This window comes from Rattus norvegicus, chromosome 13 (assembly GCF_036323735.1).
Source record: "Rattus norvegicus strain BN/NHsdMcwi chromosome 13, GRCr8, whole genome shotgun sequence".
Classification (NCBI taxonomy): Eukaryota; Metazoa; Chordata; class Mammalia; order Rodentia; family Muridae; genus Rattus; species Rattus norvegicus.
The window spans coordinates 9,501,068-9,522,904 of NC_086031.1; the positions used below are offsets into that span (position 1 = coordinate 9,501,068).

General features: G+C 39.3%; 1 protein-coding gene across 5 annotated transcripts in view; it reads left to right on the forward strand.

Moving 5' to 3' along the window:
- Positions 1–21,837, forward strand: part of Cntnap5a (contactin associated protein-like 5A) — a 1,008,100-nt gene that overhangs the window by 533,020 nt on the left and 453,243 nt on the right. For all 5 annotated transcript variants that reach the window (XR_005492234.2, XR_005492233.2, XM_039090650.2 and 2 more), the window contains exon 8: positions 11,796–12,060. Coding sequence is in view for 3 of the 5 variants with exons in the window: in XM_039090650.2 (XP_038946578.1) it covers positions 11,796–12,060 (265 nt within the window). In the remaining 2 variants the exon portion in view is untranslated. The remainder of the gene's footprint in view (positions 1–11,795; positions 12,061–21,837) is intronic.

Genomic DNA, 21,837 nt, shown 5'->3' on the forward strand with positions numbered 1-21,837 from the left:
TTATAAGCTTATATTTTAAAACAGGACAATCATTATTTATAGCTAAGGACTCCTGCCTGTCATCATATTCTGAGCTTGTATCTCTTGCAAGGTTACTAGAAAAGTTGTCATAAACATGCAAATCTCTTTCAGAGAGACAAATTCCCACCCTGGCTTAATATCAGCTTCAACCTTTTCCTTATCCCAGAGTGATATTCCTGGAGGAGTTTTAGTTTCTTGGAGACCATTGTTTAAATAGTTCTGAAGCCAAAGGGAGGAGTATAGTTGTCTTCATACCCACCTTCCCAACAGTACAGTTGGGAACAATACACACACACAACACAGACTGAGGCTGAGGTTTCTTATAATGCGTTGGTGCACAGGATTATGGGCTTTGGAAAGTATTGGGAACTGCTGTTTCTTAAGAAGATACCTCCAAAACCCAAGAGCTTAGAAGTAAATAAAATCAAACTAAATGTGACTTTAAAAGCTGGAGAACCTGCCAAGCTGGACTAGTACAGTACTTCTCAGCTGAAGGCTAGGAAAGAAAAAAAGAGTGACCCCAGATCAAGTAGAAAAATAGGTAAAAGGGAGTTGTGATTGCCTCCTGGCCTTGCTTTGTGTCCTCGTGGAACACTAAATGGATTAGATGGTACTCAACAACATTGGGAAGAGAAACCATATTGACTCTACTGTCTGGTTCCTATCTGAATACCACATGTGTTTAATATTTAATCTGAACGTCTTTGATTCATGTAGCCTAGTTGAGTCTTTGACACTATTATATGACACTTTCATCTACATAATTTCTGCTTGAATACTACTCTACTAAATTACAAAACAGCCTTTTCATGTTTAAGTAAGTGTAAGTTTTGTGCTGGTCCTCAGTTACTGCTGTCTTAGACAGTATGCAAAAGATCATATCTGAAAGGCTGATACAAGTCTCTTCTTTGGAAGATTATATTGCACCTTCTGATTATAAGAGAGGTAGTGGTTGGGACAGGGGGGTGTAGCCTAGTTCCAGCACATGGACCAATGAGTCCTGTTTTAGAACTGATATCTTAGGGTCTGATATCTTCACCAATATGGGCTTAGCGTCTACTTCACAAGTTTTGTTTTAACAGCAAGGAGAAGAATAAGAAAACTCATTGGTAAATATTATTTACTTGCCAGGATCTTGAACCTTCTATGAGATAAGCATTAAGTCATGCCGACACAGAATTAGTTTAGATAGGTCATGAAGGTGAGAAGACCCACTATTAATGTGTGTAGTACTCTGATCTGCAACTTGGGCTTAATAAAAAGAAGAAAGTAAGCTAATCACTAACATTCATCTGTGTCTGCTTCATGACTTGAGCTTCATGTGACCACCTGTCGCAAGTTCCTATCAACATGTGTATCTCATGTGATGCCACATGTTTCCTGCCATGATGTACCACATCTCCTTGAACTCTTAGCTGGAATAAACTCTTTTTTTTTTAATTAACTTGAGTATTTCTTATATACATTTCGAGTGTTATTCCCTTTCCCAGTTTCCGGGCAAACATCCCCCTCCCCCCTCCCCTTCCTTATGGGTGTTCCCCTCCCAACCCTCCCCCCATTGCCGCCCTCCCCCCATAGTCTAGTTCACTGGGGGTTCAGTCTTAGCAGGACCCAGGGCTTTCACTTCCACTGATGCTCTTACTAGGATATTTATTGCTACCTATGGGGTCAGAGTCCAGGGTCAGTCCATGTATAGTCTTTAGGTAGTGGCTTAGTCCCTGGAAGCTCTGGTTGCTTGACATTGTTGTACTTTTGGGGTCTCGAGCCCCTTCAAGCTCTTCCAGTTCTTTCTCTGATTCCTTCAACGGGGGACCTATTCTCAGTTCAGTGGTTTGCTGCTGGCATTCGCCTCTGTATTTGCTGTATTCTGGCTGTGTCTCTCAGGAGCGATCTACATCCGGCTCCTGTCAGTCTGCACTTCTTTGCTTCATCCATCTTGTCTAATTGGGTGGCTGTATATGTATGGGCCACATGAAGGGCAGGCTCTGAATGGGTGTTCCTTCAGTCTCTGTTTTAATCTTTGCCTCTCCCTTCCCAGCCAAGGGTATTCTTTTTCCTCATTTAAAGAAGGAGTGAAGCATTCACATTTTGATCATCCGTCTTGAGTTTCGTTTGTTCTAGGGATCTAGGGTAATTCAAGCATTTGGGCTAATAGCCACTTATTAATGAGTGCATACCATGTATGTCTTTCTGTGATTGGGTTAGCTCACTCAGGATGATATTTTCCAGTTCCAACCATTTGCCTACGAAATTCATAAACTCGTAGTTTTTGATAGCTGAGTAATATTCCAATGTGTAGATGTGCCACATTTTCTGTATCCATTCCTCTGTTGAAGAGCATCTGGATTCTTTCCAGTTTCTGGCTATTATAAATAAGGCTGCGATGAACATAGTGGAGCACGTGTCTGTTTTATATGTTGAGGCATCTTTTGGGTATATGCCCAAAAGAGGTATAGCTGGATCCTCAGGCAGTTAAATGTCCAATTTTCTGAGGAACCTCCAGACTGATTTCCAGAATGATTTTACCAGTCTGCAATCCCACCAACAATGGAGGAGTGTTCCCCTTTCTCCACATCCTCGCCAGCATCTGCTGTCACCTGAGTTTTTGATCTTAGCCATTCTCACTGGTGTGAGGTGAAATCTCAGGGTTGTTTTGATTTGCATTTCCCATATGACTAAAGATGTTGAACATTTCTTTAGGTGTTTCTCAGCCATTCAGTATTCCTCAGCTGTGAATTCTTTGTTTAGCTCTGAACCCCATTTTTTAATAGGGTTATTTGTTTCCCTGCGGTCTAACTTCTTGAGTTCTTTGTATATTTTGGATATAAGGCCTCTATCTGTTGTAGGATTGGTAAAGATCTTTTCCCAATCTGTTGGTTGCCGTTTTGTCCTAACCACAGTGTCCTTTGCCTTACAGAAGCTTTGCAGTTTTATGAGGTCCCATTTGTCGATTCTTGATCTTAGAGCATAAGCCATTGGTGTTTTGTTCAGGAAATTTTTTCCAGTGCCCATGTGTTCCAGATGCTTCCCTAGTTTTTCTTCTATTAGTTTGAGTATGTCTGGTTTGATGTGGAGGTCCTTGATCCACTTGGACTTAAGCTTTGTACAGGGTGATAAGCATGGATCGATCTGTATTCTTCTACATGTTGACCTCCAGTTGAACCAGCACCATTTGCTGAAAATGCTATCTTTTTTCCATTGGATGGTTTTGGCTCCTTTGTCAAAAATCAAGTGACCATAGGTGTGTGGGTTCATTTCTGGGTCTTCAATTCTATTCCATTGGTCTATCTGTCTGTCTCTGTACCAATGCCATGCAGTTTTTATCACTATTGCTCTGTAATACTGCTTGAGTTCAGGGATAGTGATTCCCCCTGAAGTCCTTTTATTGTTGAGGATAGCTTTAGCTATCCTGGGTTTTTTGTTATTCCAGATGAATTTGCAAATTGTTCTGTCTAACTCTTTGAAGAATTGGATTGGTATTTTGATGGGGATTGCATTGAATCTGTAGGTTGCTTTTGGTAAAAAGGCCATTTTTACTATATTAATCATGCCAATCCATAAGCATGGGAGATCTTTCCATCTTCTGAGGTCTTCTTCAATTTCTTTCCTCAGTGTCTTGATGTTCTTATTGTACAGATCTTTTACTTGCTTGGTTAAAGTCACACAGAAGTACTTTATATTATTTGGGTCTATTATGAAGGGTGTCGTTTCCCTAATTTCTTTCTCGGCTTGTTTCTCTTTTGTATAGAGGAAGGCAACTGATTTATTTGAGTTAATTTTATACCCAGCCACTTTGCTGAAGTTGTTTATCAGCTTTAGTAGTTCTCTGGTGGAACTTTTGGGATCACTTAAATATACTTTCATATCATCTGCAAATAGTGACATTTTGACCTCTTCTTTTCCGATCTGTATCCCCTTGATCTCCTTTTGTTGTCTGATTGCTCTGGCTAGAACTTCAAGAACTATATTGAATAAGTAGGGAGAGAGTGGGCAGCCTTGTCTAGTCCCTGATTTTAGTGGGATTGCTTCAAGTTTCTCTCCATTTACTTTAATGTTAGCAACTGGTTTGCTGTATATGGCTTTTACTATGTTTAGGTATGGGCCTTGAATTCCTATTCTTTCCAGGACTTTTATCATGAAGGGGTGTTGAATTTTGTCAAATGCTTTCTCAGCATCTAATGAAATGATCATGTGGTTTTGTTCTTTCAGTTTGTTTATATAATGGATCAGGTTGATGGTTTTCCGTATATTAAACCATCCCTGCATGACTGGGATGAAGCCTACTTGATCATGGTGGATGATTGTTTTGATGTGCTCTTGAATTCGGTTTGCCAGAATTTTATTGAGTATTTTTGCGTCGATATTCATAAGGGAAATTGGTCTGAAGTTCTCTTTCTTTGTTGTGTCTTTGTGTGGTTTAGGTATAAGAGTAATTGTGGCTTTGTAGAAGGAATTCGGTAGGGATCCATCTGTTTCAATTTTGTGGAATAGTTTGGATAATATTGGTGTGAGGTCCTCTATGAAGGTCTGATAGAATTCTGCACTAAACCCGTCGGGTCCTGGGCTCTTTTTGGTAGGGAGACCTTTAATGATTGCTATTTCCTTAGGAGTTATGTGGTTGTTTAACTGGTTTATCTGTTCCTGATTTAACTTTGATACCTGGTATCTGTCTAGGAAATTGTCCATTTCCTGAAGATTTTCAAGTTTTGTTGAATATAGGTTTTTATAGTAAGATCTGATGATTTTTTTAATTTCCTCTGAATCTGTAGTTATGTCTCCCTTTTCATTTCTGATTTTGTTAATTTGGACGCACTCTCTTTGTCCTCTCGTTAGTCTGGCTAAGGGTTTATCTATCTTGTTGATTTTCTCAAAGAACCAACTTTTGGTTGTGTTGATTTTTTCTATGGCCTTTTTGTTTCTACTTGGTTTATTTCAGCTCTGAGTTTGATTATTTCCTGCCTTCTACTCGTCCTGGGTGTATTTGCTTCTTTTTGTTCTAGAGCTTTTAGGTGTGCTGTCAAGCTGCTGACATATGCTCTTTCCTGTTTCTTTCTGCAGGCACTCAGCGCTATGAGTTTTCCTCTTAGCACAGCTTTCATTGTATCCCATAAGTTTGGGTATGTTGTACCTTCATTTTCATTGAATTCTAAAAAGTTTTTAATTTCTTTCTTTATTTGTTCCTTGACCAGGTTATCATTGAGTAGAGCATTGTTCAGTTTCCACGTATATGTGGGCATTCTTCCCTTATTGTTATTGAAGACCAGTTTTAGGCCGTGGTGGTCTGATAGCACTCATGGGATTATTTCTATCTTTCTGTACCTGTTGAGGCCCGTTTTTTGACCATTTATATGGTCAGTTTTGGAGAAAGCACAATGAGGAGCTGAGAGAAGGTATATCCTTTTGCTTTAGGATAGAATGTTCTATAAATATCCGTTAAGTCCATTTGGCTCATGACTTCTCTTAGTCTGTCGACATCACTGTTTAATTTCTGTTTCCATGATCTGTCCATTGATGAGAGTGGGGTGTTGAAATCTCCCACTATTATTGTGTGAGGTGCAATGTGTGTTTTGAGCTTTAGTAAGGTTTCTTTTACGTATGTAGGTGCCCTTGTATTTGGGGCATAGATATTTAGGATTGAGAGTTCATCTTGGTGGATTTTTCCTTTGATGAATATGAAGTGTCCTTCCTTATCTTTTTTGATGACTTTTAGTTGGAAATTGATTTTATTTGATATTAGAATGGCTACTACAGCTTGCTTCTTCTGACCATTTGATTGGAAATTTGTTTTCCAGCCTTTCACTCTGAGGTAGTGTCTGTCTTTGTCTCTGAGGTGTGTTTCCTGTAGGCAGCTGAATGCAGGGTCCACGTTGCGTATCCAGTTTGTTAATCTATGTCTTTTTATTGGGGAGTTGAGGCCATTGATATTGAGAGATATTAAGGAATAGTGATTATTGCTTCCCGTTATATTCATATTTGGATGTGAGGTTATGTTTGTGTGCTTTCATTCTCTTTGTTTTGTTGCCAAGACGATTAGTTTCTTGCTTCTTCTAGGGTATAGCTTGCCTCCTTATGTTGGGCTTTACCATTTATTATCCTTTGTAGTGCTGGATTTGTAGAAAGATATTGTGTAAATTTGGTTTTGTCATGGAATATCTTGGTTTCTCCATCAATGTTAATTGAGAGTTTTGCTGGATACAGTAACCTGGGCTGGCATTTTTGTTCTCCTAGGTTCTGTATGACATCAGTCCAGGGTCTTCTGGCCTTTATAGTTTCTGGCGAGAAGTCTGGTGTGATCCTGATAGGTCTGCCTTTATATGTTACTTGACCTTTTCCCCTTACTGCTTTTAATATTCTTTCTTTATTTTGTGCGTTTGGTGTTTTGACAATTATGTGACGGGAGGTGTTTCTTTTCTGATCCAATCTATTTGGAGTTCTGTAGGCTTCTTGTATGTCTATGGGTATCTCTTTTTTTAGGTTAGGGAAGTTTTCTTCTATGATTTTGTTGAAGATATTTACTGGTCCTTTGAGCTGGGAGTCTTCACTCTCTTCTGTACCTATTATCCTTAGGTTTGATCTTCTCATTGAGTCCTGGATTTTCTGTATGTTTTGGACCAGTAGCTTTTTCTGCTTTACATTATCTTTGACAGTTGAGTCAATGATTTCTAAGGAAACTTCTGCTCCTGAGATTCTCTCTTCCATCTCTTGTATTCTGTTGGTGAAGCTCGTATCTACAGCTCCTTGTCTCTTCTTTTGGTTTTCTATATCCAGGGTTGTTTCCATGTGTTCTTTCTTGATTGCTTCTATTTCCATTTTTAATTCCTTCAACTGTTTGATTGTGTTTTCCTGGAATTCTTTCAGGGATGTTTGTTTCTCCTCTCTATGGGCTTCTACTTGTTTATTTATGTTTTCCTGGAATTCTTTCAGGGATTTTTGTGTCTCCTCTCTATGGGCTTCTACTTGTTTATTTATGTTTTCCTGGAATTCTTTCAGGCATTTTTGCGATTCCTCTCTGTAGGCTTCTACTTGTTCTCTAAGGGAGTTCTTCACGTCTTTCTTGAAGTCCTCCAGCATCATGATCAAAAATGATTTTGAAACTAGATCTTGCTTTTCTGGTGTGTTTGGATATTCCATGTTTGTTTTGATGGGAGAATTGGGCTCCGATGGTGCCATGTAGTCTTGGTTTCTGTTGCTTGGGTTCCTGCGCTTGCCTCTCGCCATCAAATTATCGCTAGTGTTACTTTGTTCTGCTATTTCTGACAGTGGCTAGACTGTCCTATAAGCCTGTGTGTCAGGAGTGCTGTAGACCTGTTTTCTTCTCTTTCAGTCAGTTATGGGGACAGCGTGTTCTGCTTTCGGGTGTGTAGTTTTTCCTCTCTACAGGTCTTCAGCTGTTCCTGTGGGCCTGTGTCTTGAGTTCACCAGGCAGTCTTCTTGCAGCAGAAAAGTTGGTCTTACCTGTGGTCCCGAGGCTCAAGTTCGCTCGTGGGGTGCTGCCCATGGGCTCTCTGCAGCAGCAGCAACCAGGAAGACCTGTGCCGCCGTTTCCAGGAGCTTCAGTGCACCAGGGTTCCAGATGGTCTTTGGCTTTTTCCTCTGGTGTCCGAGATATGTGTGCAGAGAGCAGTCTCTTCTGGTTTCCCAGGCTTGTCTGCCTCTCTGAAGGTTTAGCTCTCCCTCCCATGGGATTTGGGTGCAGAGAACTGTTTATCCAGTCTGTTTCCTTCAGGTTCCAGTTGTGTCTCAGGCAGGGGTCCTGCCGCTCCTGGTCCCTCCCCTACGGGCGCCCAGAGGCCTTATACAGTTTCCTCTTGGGCCAGGGATGTGGGCAGGGGTGAGCAGTGTTGGTGGTCTCTTCTGCTCTGCAGCCTCAGGAGTGCCCACCTGACCAGGCGGTTGGGTCTCTCTCTCACGGGGTCTGGGAGCAGATAGCTGCTGCCTGGAATAAACTCTTTATCCTTTAAGTTGTTTATTGTCAGATGTTTTACCGCAGCCACAAAAAAAGTAACTAATTCCAAAAAAATACGAAGCAATGCATGCTCAGATTCTATCATTCTGTAAAGCAAAAGGAGTTCCTCCTATGCGTATCAGTTGAATGTGGCTGTAGCTCCCTGGTTGTCTTCAGAATGCCTGGGACTTATTTGGATTGAGCTGCAGGTTTGAAATCTGTAAGTGAAGACACCTTCTTAGAACCTAAGTTGCATTGCATTTGTGTCCTTCTGATCTCCCAAGTACTTCTCCTTCTCCAAAGCTTCAATTGTTGGGTCCAGTGTAATGCTAGAGAAAATTTGTTTATACATGCAATGATAATATCATCTGACAAGGACAAAAGGAAAATTACTAACAGCTCCTAGTCCCTGTGTGGATTATTTGTGAGTTGACTTATTTCACAGTAAGTGGTGGCATAGTTGACAAAGTCATTCATACACAGAGTTGTGTTCCTTCCTAAATGTTTTACAAAACAAAAGGGGTAAATTACATGGGATTCTCTCCCACAGTCACAAACAACAGGACATATAGACTTGATTTTACTTTAAGAGGAGCTGTGTTTGTTCCTTTTAAGTGAAGGTATAAAGTCAACCTTGTGCAGAATCCAGGATGCACTTATAAGCATTTTGCCTTTTCCCTAAAATGGTACCCATTGTTTCTTGATGAATATCCCCTTTAATAACTGTGGGAATATTTTCTAAAGAGAGAAAAACATGTATAAGAGAAAAACTACCTTTGATTCATGGGAGAGAATGCTGAGGCAGCCTTACTGGTGAGTTAATAGTGACTGATTACAAATGCACAAGGGTTGTTGGAAATTCAATTTGATCTGCTTGTTTGTTTGCATAAACATACAACTATCACAAATATAGCTGAGACCAGGATATGTTTTGTGTATATGCTTTGTGGTTATGTGGAAGAATGTATGTGTGTATGCTTGTGCGTATTGAGGCCAGAGGTCACCATACACTCTCTGCCTCTATTTCTTCTCACCTTAAATTTTCAGACAAGGTTTCTCACTGAACCTAGAATTCATCAATTTAGTTAAGTTGACTGCCTGGTCAGCAAGCACCCAGAACACATCTGCATCCACCTGCTTCTTTGGGACTATAACTACATACTGCCATATTCACATTTATATTTGGCTTCTCAGGAAGTGAGTTCAGATCAGAATTCTTGTGTAACAAGGGTCTTATCCACTGAACCCAAGGCTTGTGAATGATGCTCCTAGAAAGTGCTGCTGTGTGTTAGACTTCTGGCTTTCTGATCTGCACTAAGTGTGTCCTTCTGACACTTGGATCCTGGGTGTAAACTGAATACAGGCAGCTGCCTTGGAGCATGCTTACCTCAAGAGTCCTGGCTGGTTTCTATCAGTGGTGTTGGCTTGAGAGCAGACTCAGAGAAATTGAGATTTGTAATTGAAAAGCTGCTGTTCATTAGGAACAGGAAGGAGACATCTGCAGGGGATGTGATCTATGGCACTGTGGTATGAGATTGGCAGGGGGACTCATTGCTATGGAGACTTTTTTTATGAGTGAGGTAGTAGAAATGAAGATATGACATGTTTGGATGTAGAGTTTGTCAGTTATCTAAACGACAAATGACTTTCACAAAAGAACCCTTCTGTACAAGTTTAGAGCAGAGACTGAAGGAATGGTTGTCAATGCCTACAATGACATGGCACTGAGAACCGGGCATAAGCCTGAGGAATTGAAAAATGCACACACACACACACACACACACACACACACACACACACACACACACACCACACACACACACACACACACACACACACACACACACACACACACACACACACACGGGGGTTATACCTGTTAAGAAAGAATGCCCCCTCTGTGGCTCAAAAGACCAAATACGTGCCACCAATTTACTGGGGAACAATCCAGAAAGACCAGCCTAAATCTCAAAAACAAAAGACTGGGAAGACAAAAGACAGGAATTTAACTGACCATCACCCATGTGTGTTGTTACCAAGCCAGACTGTTCCTTTGTTAGGAACAAAAGGTTTCCACATGCATCAGCAGGGCTCAGTAGGGGTCAAACCCTGCAAGGGACCCAGAAGGGTATGACAAGGGTTTGAAACACTGCAGGGGACCCAGGAGGCTCTGACAAATGGTCATTCAGAGATTGTCCCACATCCCACATGTGGCCCATATATATGGACCAGAACTAGATAAGTTTGAAGAAGCTAAAAAGTACATGCTGAAAGGGACCAGATGTAGATCTCTCCTGAGAGACAAAACCAGAGCATGTCAAATACAGAGGCAAATGCTAGCAGCAAACCATTGAACTGAGAACAGGACCCCCTTTGAAGGAATTAGAAGAAGGATTGAAAGAGCCAAAGGGAATTGCAACCCCATAAGAACAACAATGACAACCAACCAGAGCTTCCAGAGACTAAATCACTACCCGAAGACTATATATGGACTGACTTGGGCTCCAACTGCATATGTAGCAGAGAATAGTCTTGTTGGGGCACCAGTGGAAGGAGAAGCCCTTGGTCCTGCCAAGGTTGGACCCTGAGTGCAGGGGAATGTTGGGAGGGGGGTAAGGGGAGATTGATAGGGGGAGAGCACCTTATAGGGGAGAGGGAAGTGATAGATGGATTATGGATAGGAAACCTGGAAAAGGAATAATATTTGAAATGTAAATAAAGAAATATATCCAACAAAACAAAAAGAACCCTTCTGCTCTATTGCAACAGTAGTCCACTCTTTTTAATCCTTTAGAGAAAAAAACCAAAGCTGGGGCTAAACATATAAATATTTTCATTAATTAAGCATGACTTCCTGATGTGGAACATATTTTGTAGGTCTTCGATATACGGGTGTTCACTTCAAACTCATTTTTGCAAATAGTAATTGTTTTCCCTGTTCTCTAGTTTAGTCAAACCTGGTTTTCTCCAACCCCTCTTTCTCTCTCTCCGTTCCTCCCTCCCTCCCTCCTTCCCTCTCTCCTCTCTTCTTCGTCTCACATAGCCCAAGCTGGCCTCATAGTCATTAAGTACCAAGGGTGAACCTAACCTTCTGCCTCTACCTCCTATAGAGGAAGATTACAGATGTTTAATGCAGTGCCTAGTTTATATGCTGCTGAGGATTTATTACGGGCTTTGTATATTTTAGTCAGGTCCTCATCCACTTGAGCTACATCCCCAACTAATATAAGAACTCTTAGTATTTCTCAAAGCTTAGCTTTCTCCTGCACTCCTGCTCTCTGTCTCTCTCTGTCTCTGTCTCTCTCCTCTCTCTGTCTCTGTCTCTGTCTCTGTCTCTCTCTCTCTCTCTCTCTCTCTCTCTCTCTCTCTCTCTCTCTCTCTCTCTCTCTCTCTCTCTCTTCCCTCTCCCCTTCCTCGACATTCCACGTCAGGAGTCAGGCTCAATATCTTTTTAGCAATTAAGTATTGTAATAGTATTTTCCTATGTATATTGATTTCATTGCTATTCCAGTGTTTGGAACAAGGTTGACTCACCAAATGACTATCATCAGTGAGTTAATGTAATTATTTTTCTATCTTTGGTTCCCTAGAATAAGTTGACTTTTCCCCCCTTCTACCTAGAATCTCTGACAGCCTTTATAGATGGCATTGGAATCTTAAAATCTGAACAGAACAAATTGATCTGAGCAATAATGACATACTAAGATTGTGTAGCTGAGTGTGGAATAATTCTGAAATGAAGGGCAGCACTAGGTGGTTGTTTACACAAATTATCATATTGCAGAGTAGAAAATGTCTTTTATATGTTTGTTTTTTAATTGTTTTTCAGGGCAATGTCACTTTTTCCTGCTCAGAACCACAAATTGTTCCCATCACGTTTGTCAACTCCAGGAGCAGTTACCTGATGCTGCCTGGCACCCCCCAAATTGATGGTCTGTCAGTGAGCTTCCAGTTTCGGACATGGAATGAGGATGGTCTGCTTCTGTCCACAGAACTGTCTGAAGGCTCAGGGACCCTGCTGCTCATCCTGGAGGGTGGGACACTGAGGCTCCTGATTAAGAAAGTGGCAGGACATGGAACTGAAATCAAAACAGGTACAAATTCTGCTGACTTCTTTATAACCACCCTCCTCCCCCTCCTCTTCTTCTTCTTCCTTGTTTGCCTTTCTGTCCTCTCTCTATTCTCTACCTGCTCCACTCCCAAGTCCTCCTCTTCCCTTTTCCTTTGTTGTAATGGTTTCTTAATTTAAGTCAACCAAGGATGAAGTACTGTTTAAAACAGACCAAATCATACACAGGCATGAAGGATGAATGAATGGTGGAAAATATATTATAAATGTGAAAGAGCTTGCCCTCCCTCAAATGCAGTAATTAGACAAAAGAAACAGTTGAATCTGAATTAACCATGTGTATTTCAACATGTATTTCTTCAATTCACTCTAGGATATTCGGAAAAATGGGAGTTAGATTTCCACCCACGAGTATTTAGCACATGCTATTCGATCTGTAGAGTAGCATCATTTCTCCTGCATAGAGATCTCTCATATTGTATGTCATCTTTACCTTGGTTGCCCCAGGGAAAGCTGTTCTTCAAACTTTCCACATTCATTAGCAAATGAAAGGGTAAAGAAGTGTCTACACAGTCATACGTTCCAAAATGAATTTGTCTGGCTTCCATGTCATATTTCTATTATTTCATGGAGCTTTTTTCTAGTCCCTTTGTTCTAGTTTATGAACTGGTGAGCTTTAATAATTGTACTTCTTAAATATATTTTAAATATACTAAGTATTTACTGTTATATTAAGCTTCTGGATATAATAATTCTTTTTCTAAATTGCCCTATGCTGGCTGAAGTCTAGGGAACAGTGTGTGTGTGTGTGTGTGTGTGTGTGTGTGTTACATGTTGTCTACAGTTCATTTCTGTGCATACATACACACTGAAGCCTGAAGAGGTCATTTTACTTAGAGTTACAGATAGTTGTGAGATATACCACATGGGTGCTAGGAACTGAATTTAGGTCCTCTGGAAGAAAAGCAAGTGCTCTAGTCACCATGCTATCTGTGGAGCCTCCTCTATGATGGAAGTCTTATTTTGGGACAGTAGAAAATTTTCCCATTGGCTCCATTGATTATCTTCTGGTTAGCTCATGTCCATTAAGCAGCATTAGGTTGGGCCATGTTTCTAAGTTGGGTGTGAGGTATGTAGAGCCATCAAAAACCCTTAGGACAATCCGAAGATAAATAATCCAAGTCAAATCTTTAATTGCAGCGCAGTGGACTATCATCCAGCACAGATTTTACTACAGTGCATTATTCTCTGTTTAGATGATTTTCTTCCCCCATTGGTACATGAATTTTATTACTCAAAAAGACAAGATAAAATTAAGTTAAATATTAATGAAAATGCTATCATACCCACAATCTGGTTAGTCCAGGAGAAAATAACTGGAGGACATTTCATGTCCCACTCTATTACTTTCCATGAGACAGGGCTTCTCATTACATCTCCAGTGAAGCATTTATTTTAGCTAACAGCTTAAGGGCCCAGTCCTGTTGGCAGGAGCTTGAGGTACCTGGTTCATCAGGTGGCATATGCAGTCCAAAAAACATAGAGAGATGAATGTTTTGCTCAGTGTCTCTTTTTATTGAGTCCATAACTCCTGCCAGAGAAATGGTGCCACTTACAGTGAGGGCCAGTCCTTTGTTCTCAATAACCCATACTGGAAACTCCCTCACAGATATGACCTGAGTTGATTCTAATCCTGTCAAATTTTCAGGTGGTAATAACTGTGACAAGACTCAAAATAGAAGCCATAGGCTCTTTGTAACCTAATCTTGCCATGCCAATCTATGACTTCTACAGTATTCTGTACATTAGATGCCAAGAAAGAAATACACACTCATGCTTAAGTGTATTAATTCAACAATTGTGTCTCAATAAAGAGGTGTAAGTCACCGGAGATCAGCTAAGAGTCTATTACGGGAAGAAGAGAGAAAAAATTATTTTCCAAGTTTTAGAGACAGATCAGTCAGAAAAATGTTTCTATTTAAAGCACAAACATCTGAGTTTGATCACAAGACACCATAAAAAGCTTGTCTTGGGACCATATACTTTTAAGCCTGAGAAGTTGGGGACAGATGGATCCTTGGAGCATGTTCTCCAGTTAGCCTAGCTTAATCAGTAAGTGTTAGTCCAGTGAGAAACCTTGTGTAAGAGGAGGCAGATTGTGTTATTTTAGGGTAACACCTCAGGCTGTCTTCTGGTTTCCACATGTGTGCTCACATGTGTATGTGCACCACTCTCTCACACAAACATATACACCTAAGGCTGTCTTCTGGTTTCCACATGTGTGCTTACATGTGTATGTGCACCACTCTCTCACACAAACATATACATGAACAACTATAAAATTTGTTTCTATAACTATGACAATCATCAATAAGCAAAAATACCAGAAGCACTTAGCATAATATTTAGAAGTTTATTGATAAATGCCCATTCCTGTCAGGACCTCTAGTTAGAAGTGGCTTGTTCCATAGGGTTGTAAAGGCTGTGGACAGATCTCTACAGTCAGAGGAGGTTTCTAATATTTCTTAGATTACTGCTAATAGAAGTGAGTTAATCACGTTGAGTGATAATATTTTTCATGTTCTCAGTTATAAAATTTTAGTCATGATCCTCCTTATTTGGAGACTATAAATGTGAGTTGGCACTGAGTTGTCTCTCACTAATTGATAAGAAGTCCGAGCACAGAAATTTGTAGGCTTGAGCCACAAATGCAGTTTTACTATGATACAGGCCCCTGGCCTTGCTCTACTCTAAAGAACCCAGGGATGGCTTCTATTATTAAGAACATGCTAGTTCATTAATACACACTTTCCATTGGGAGGTAGGTAAGGACTGCTAGCTTACACAGCTATGGGGGGAAATTTATGCTCTTTCAAACATATCTCTCAAATTCTCTACCAAGTGGAGGGAAGTTAAATGATGGGAAGAACTGCTGATGCTTGTGAGAGAAGGCTAGCCTTTTCCAAGAGAAAGAGTAAATTTTCTTACATTTGAGAAATCTTGTATCTTTTAAGGCATATTTCAAATGGACTATTTCTTTGTTCTCACATATTTTTATCCAGAAAGGGTGAGAGGGCTAAAGAAGCCAAAACAAGCACTAAAGAGTTTTCTTGCTTTAAAAGTCTAGACAAACTCATTTTGAAAATAGTTAAGATATTATTAATTATGTATAAATAATTATATGTAAATTACTTTTATATACAAATAAATGGAAATTGTCTCAGTAACCTCTCTCTCTCTCTCTCTCTCTCTCTCTCTCTCTCTCTCTCTCTCTCTCTGTGTGTGTACATGTAAGATGTTTATGTGGATGCCTATGTATTGCATATTTACATGTGCCTTTACAAATGCACAGAGGTCAAAGACGGATGTAGGGCACCTGCTTTATCATTCTCTGCTTTATTTCTTCAAGAGAGGATCTCTCAGTAAACCTGGAACTTAGCTGGCATCCACAAAAACTTAGGATCCTCCTGTCTTCACCTTTCATGGGATTATAGTTCCCCATAAAGCCACATATGGCCTTTGATGTATTCCAGATTCCATATCAGGTTCTCAACTTGCTCAGGTTTCTTATCTAGTAAGTATCTCTAGAGAAAGCTTTAAGGGCCAGCAAGTCTCCCATGACATATGGTGTGTCTTGTAAAGCTGAGTGTAACATTATTTATTTATTGATTGATTACTCCTAGTATCAATATTTGTTAGAGCTATCAGTATCTTTTGTTCTCAAATGTTCTCAGTGGGCTCCATCTCAAGTTAGGTTGACCTCACATAAGATGGCAGGAGAGTCGACTATTTTTCTACACACATCTAAATTATTTTCACTTAGTTTGCTTAAGTATCATAATGTATACATATTAATATATCAATATACATTCAGTGAGACTTTTGTACATGACATGTGTTATGCTAGCATCCTGTAGGTGGTGTACACGTGCGGAATGCATGGTTTGACATTAAGTGTCTTCTATTGCTGCTCATGTATATGTTTGTTTGTCTGTTTGTTTTTTGAGGTAGATATCTAATTCTACTTGGAGTTCACTGTGTTGACTATACTGGCCAGTGAACTCCAGGACCCACCTATCTCGAGTGTTTGTGTTATAGGCCTGAGCTGCCAAGCTCAGACTTTACATGTGTTTTGGATCTCTGAATTCAAGTCTTTATGTGTCCACAACAGGTACTTTGCCCACAGATCCATCAAAAGGACCTCTTACTATATTTTGGTTTTCAAAATTCCTAATGGTTCTGCAGTGGGATTATTATTTGTGATGAGGACTAAGGTGACATGAGTTTTAGTTCTTTCAGAGACTTTGCCCCTTACCAGAGACACAGCCCTTTCCATTATAAACACCTATAACTGCAGTTACATGCAGAAACTAAGGAACCAAATAGGTACCAATAACACATTCAATGCATCCCAGTACAGAGTGAACTTGTGTGAGTCTATTAAGGAACTTGAAAGTCCATTTTGGCTAAGCTCATATGAGTAAAAGAGAATTGGTCTTCCTATTTTCTATATTCCTGACTCACTGATTTCTCCTAACTCCCATGAACTGCCAGGCACTGGGGAGGCACTGGACCATGTGGTCCTAAGATCTCAGCATATCTTCTTCCAGGAACACACATCATTGCCTTTAATTTCCTTTTCATCTTTTCTTCTCCCCCACTCCTTCCCTTCTCTACTCTCCACTTCTGTATTCTTGCTTTCTTTCTCCCCTCTCTTCTCTTCCTCTCACTTTCCTACCTCCACTCCTCTGCATCCCTTCCTCATTTCCTCCTTGTTCATTCTTTTTCTTTGTCTCTTCCTTCCCCTTCCCTCCCTTTCCCCCTCCTTCTCTTCTCTTTGTTCTCTCTTTCTCACTTTCCCTTTATTCCATCCATTGTTCGTTCTTTCTTTCTTTCTTTCTTTCTTTCTTTCTTTCTTTATTTCCTTCTTTCTTTCTCTTTTTCCTTCTTCCTTCCTTCCTTCCTTCCTTCCTTCCTTCCTTGCTTTCTGTTTTTCAGGATGGGATATTGCTATAAAGCATAAACAGATTTAAGTTATGAATTTTCTTGCATTTTTCTCTAGATGCTTATAAAGATGAATTTCCATGTTAGCTTCACATTTTAATCCTTGTGTGTGTGTGACTACATGATTATGGCCATTGTTTGTTCAGGGGCATGTGTACCTGTGTGGATATGTGTGGAGGTCGGGGGACTATTGGGTTTCAGTCCTTGGCTCTGCCATATTTCTATAGGATCTTCTTAATGTCTGTTGTGCAAGCAAGTCTAGTTTGCACACAAGCTTCCATGAATCTTCTCATTCCTTCTATCAAATTTGTTAGTAGAGTTCTTGGGTTACTAACAGTATTGCTACATATGGCTTTATAAAACCTCTGAAGATCTGAAATTAGGACCTCACAGAAGCATGACACTTATTTCACTGGACCATCTCTATAGGCCCATATTCTATTTATTAAGGATATATTAAAAGCTCTCAAAGAGATGCTTAGAATAGAAACTAGTACTACCCAAATCTTTCCAACTACTATGTAAATAGACTATTTCATGAATGTAATAAAAAGCCATTACTTTATTTTATAAAAAAAAAACATTGAGTATCATACAAAACATTAAGTAATAAAAAAAGGAAAAATGTTTTTGCTGAGCTTCCCTTCAAAATCTTGGGTAATTCATGTAATTTTTGTTTTTCTTATGGAAAACTTAAGGCAATGAGAAAAGGAAGTATGAAAAATGAATTTCAAAAAGGAAAGTATGAAACACCAGTCTTCAAAAATCTTTTACTGTAGTGCTTTCCCTCTCCACTGAAGACAGAGTTAAGAGGTAGAGATCATGTTCTTTTGACCAGGATACTGTTGCACAGAGCTCTGTTTTTCTCTAAGGCCAGGGAATTCCAGATATGGAGACATCTCTCTCCTCTGTCTCCAAAAGGAAGTGTGTCCTAGATTCAGGTACTTTGGAAAATCCTATCTACAATACTTCAAAAAGAACTTGCAGGTAAACACCACAACTTGGTATTTCTAAAATGGTCAGCAAAGCATTTTCTTTCGAAGATGGCCTTTGACTTGTTGAGGAGTACACATTGTCAAACTTCTTAAAATAAATGTGAAAGCACTCATCTACAAGCAAGGTTGTAGTATCATGTTCAAAGGCCCTGATTATATTCTGTCTATATGAGATAGAATCACCTCTCTCAAGTCTTTTTATTAATCACATTTCAACTATTTCCATATTCTAGAATTCTACTACCAATATATGCATGCTCACACATTCAAGAACACAACATATTCTATTGTGATTTAATGTATATACAAAAATTTGGATCTTGACTATGTTTTGGTGTGCTTTGTTGAAGGTCTCTTGCCCACTGAGAGTGCTGTCCAGAGAAAGTAAAACCTGGAAGAGCTAAGATTCAATGCTTCTCAAATCCAACGCTTAACTGCAATAAGTAGAATGAGAAAATAGAACCTGGCAAATTCGATAACAAAACCATGTTATCGAATATTTAAATATGAGTAATTTTCTGATAATCTTTTGTTAGCCTTATGATATCATGAGAAAATGCCTGAGATAGACAAAATAAAGAATTGAAATTTTCTTTGGCTCATGTCACCAAAGATTTTAATTTTTAGCCACCACAAAATGAACACATTCACATATGAATTTTGAAAGGAAAAAGGAGCTAGTAGTGATTAAATAAATATTTATAATCAGAAATTATATGTTATACAATATTTGAAACCTAAGAAGAAGATGTACTTAGTGGATGTAGTGATTAAATTGTAGCAACTGGAGCTATGAGGTGGGGAGATACCTGTGGTACAAGGATAGAAGTGTTCACCTTGATTTATAGCTAGATGATTGTAGTCTATAGCTTTGTGATTGACTGTAGCTCTCCCAATATTGCCCCCTTTTATATAAGCCAATGTAACTATCCTCCATCAAGTGACCAGGGTATGTCTAGAAACCCTATCCTACACTTCAAATTAATTATAATTAATGGCTTGGTGTTTTAGCTAAAATTATGTTGATGACAGAATCCCATTAGTGAGGGCAAATAAACAGAGAGCCAGGAACAATGACTGTCACAGCAAGCTGACTGACTAAGCACAGAGGTCAAGATTCAGTGAACAATTGTCTGGAGACATTCCAGATTATGAGAAGAAAATACAGTTCCTGGACTTGTAAGGTGTCTAGTGTCAAACCTGTGGCTGTGATAAAATACTCTGACCAAAGACAATGTATGGGAAGTATGAGGTTTATTTTAGATAGTCCATCTATGAAGGAAATAAAGGCAAGAACTCAAACAGGAACCTGAAGGGGAACCCATGGAAGGATGTTGCTTACATGCTCATTCTTACAATTATACTAAGCAGCATCTGTCCAGGGAATGGAACATTTCTTCTTCACCCAGTAAAGTGGATCAACCTGTGTCAATCAATAAACAAGATACTCCTAATAAAGATACCAGGAAACCTGATCCCTCAACTGAGACTCTCTTCTTAGATGATTCTAGACGGTGCCAATTTGACAGTCAAAGGAACTTTGGATACAACACATCAAGCCCAAGCTGGAAATATTTACCAGCATTGTGGTCTCTGGTATATTTGTAACTTTCTTTGGCCTGAAAAATGAGAGTGATGAAATTGAATTTTTTAATTCACTCCTTTTTTTCTCTATGTTTACTCCAGTGTGGATCTGAGAAATTAGCTCATTATAAGTATTATTAGAGCAGATGAACCAAGTGGCCACATGTGCTATCACTTCCTTTCCAGTTTCTGAGCTTCTGTTTTGCCAGTTGCTTAATATAATTCTTCTTAATTTAAGCTTTAGTAGCTAGTTTTATGAACAGGCATCTAGACCAAGGCCAAATGAACATTAGATTCTCCAGTAGATGCAATCTAATGTTTGAAGGTGAGGTCTAGAGGCACAAGTTATAGGAAAGGCACAGGAAAGATAGATGGTGTGAGAAGGAATGATGGCTTCTTATTTCCTCTTTAGAATGAATATAATTTGACTAAGCAATGGATAAGAAGGGTATTCCCATCAGAAAAGAGACTGAAGATAAAAACAGCCGTTTAAGATTCCAAGAGAGTTTGGGATATGAGGAGACTAATTGACAGAATTGTCAGGGATGAGCACACAACTTGGGTGATACGAATGGTTTCACTCTTGAATACAATTTTAGCCTATAGCAGTTAGAACTGGATATTTAGGTATGCACTAGAAAATCAGTACTGTCACTTTCAACCTCAGTTTCTCTGTCGGATGCTATTGATGGCAACACCAGACAGTCACCTTTTCATTCACTGACCTCAAATCATGAACCAGTTTGCACAATTTTGAAAGCTGTCATTTATTGGCAATACAGTGAGAGGGTTTGTTGCTGACATTTGGCAGTGGAGTTTCAGTGGCTTGGATGTTCCATCAATCAAGGAGCATTTGGAGAGGGCAGAACATGGTCCCATGAATGCCAAGGGAGACACAGAAACACGACTCACACTCTGACCTGCAGCCTCTTTTCATTCCACTGGAGACTGGAGGCTTACACAGGCAAATTGTTAATTAAGACTACAAGGCCATAAATAACATGACCCAAATGAATAGATCAGACTGTAGATAGACATTTCCATGGCATTGCTCAGGAGCAGGGTATTCAAGAGCACACCCTTTGTTTGCCTTATTCATTGGCTTCTATTATTGTTTCTTTAATTGTTTATTGGTCTGTAGTATCATGCCACAATAACATTTTCATACATTCATGTAGATACTTTTTTATTATGTGTACACTACTGTCCTCTATCATGACTTCAGTCATGCTGCTCTTGTATTTCTTCCCAAATGGTCCCATCCTCACGTTTTCTTTTTAACTGGACCAATAAATTTAATGAGAATTACTTATAGAATCATGTGTGAGAGGTTATTAACAGGAGCATGAACAACTTACCAGTGACTTTACCACTGGAAAACAATGATTATTTAAAATTAAATAAACCATTCTATTTTATATTTAGAAACTGCAAGTTTCAATTCTTTGTAGGAGAAAACAGATGAATAATATGTAGTTTTATCATTCTATATGTTTCACTTTTGATATTTTTAAACATTTTATTTTTATTCATTGGGGGGACAGTGTTTTTACATGTGAGTAGATGTTCACATGGGTCAGAATAAGACATCAGTTCCCTTGGAATTGGATTTGCTTTCAATTATGAACTTCCGTATGTGATTCTGGGAACTGAGCCTAGGTGGCCTGGAAGAGGAGCAAGTGCTCATACCTGCTGAACCAAGTGTTCAGTAGAAACATTGTATTTCACCTTCCAGAAGGTTTTTCAAATCAAAACATAATTGTCTGTTTGCCTCTCCAACAGTGAATTTAATACTTTAAATAAACCTTTAAATAAAGGCTTCATGTTCTGTTGAAACCAAACTATAAAATCATTTTTCTTGCTATCTCATAACTGTAATTTTCTGCTATTATGAATTGTAACACAAATATCTGCTATGTAGAGTACTTGATAAGGTAAACCTGTGAAAGACTCATTGAACTGAAAAAGGGTCTCAACCTTCATATTAAAAAACACTGCTCTATTGACTGTGTCCTTTTCCTTACAGAAGATTTTAGTTTCACGAGGTCTCATTTATTAATTGTTGAATTTAGTGTCTGAGCTATTTGTGCTCGGTTCAGGAAATTGTTTCTTGGACCAATGTGTTTAAAGGGACTCTCCATTTCCTTTTCTATTAGATTTAGTGTATCTGAGTTTACATTGAGATCTTTGATCCATTGGACTTGAGTTTTGGGCAGGGT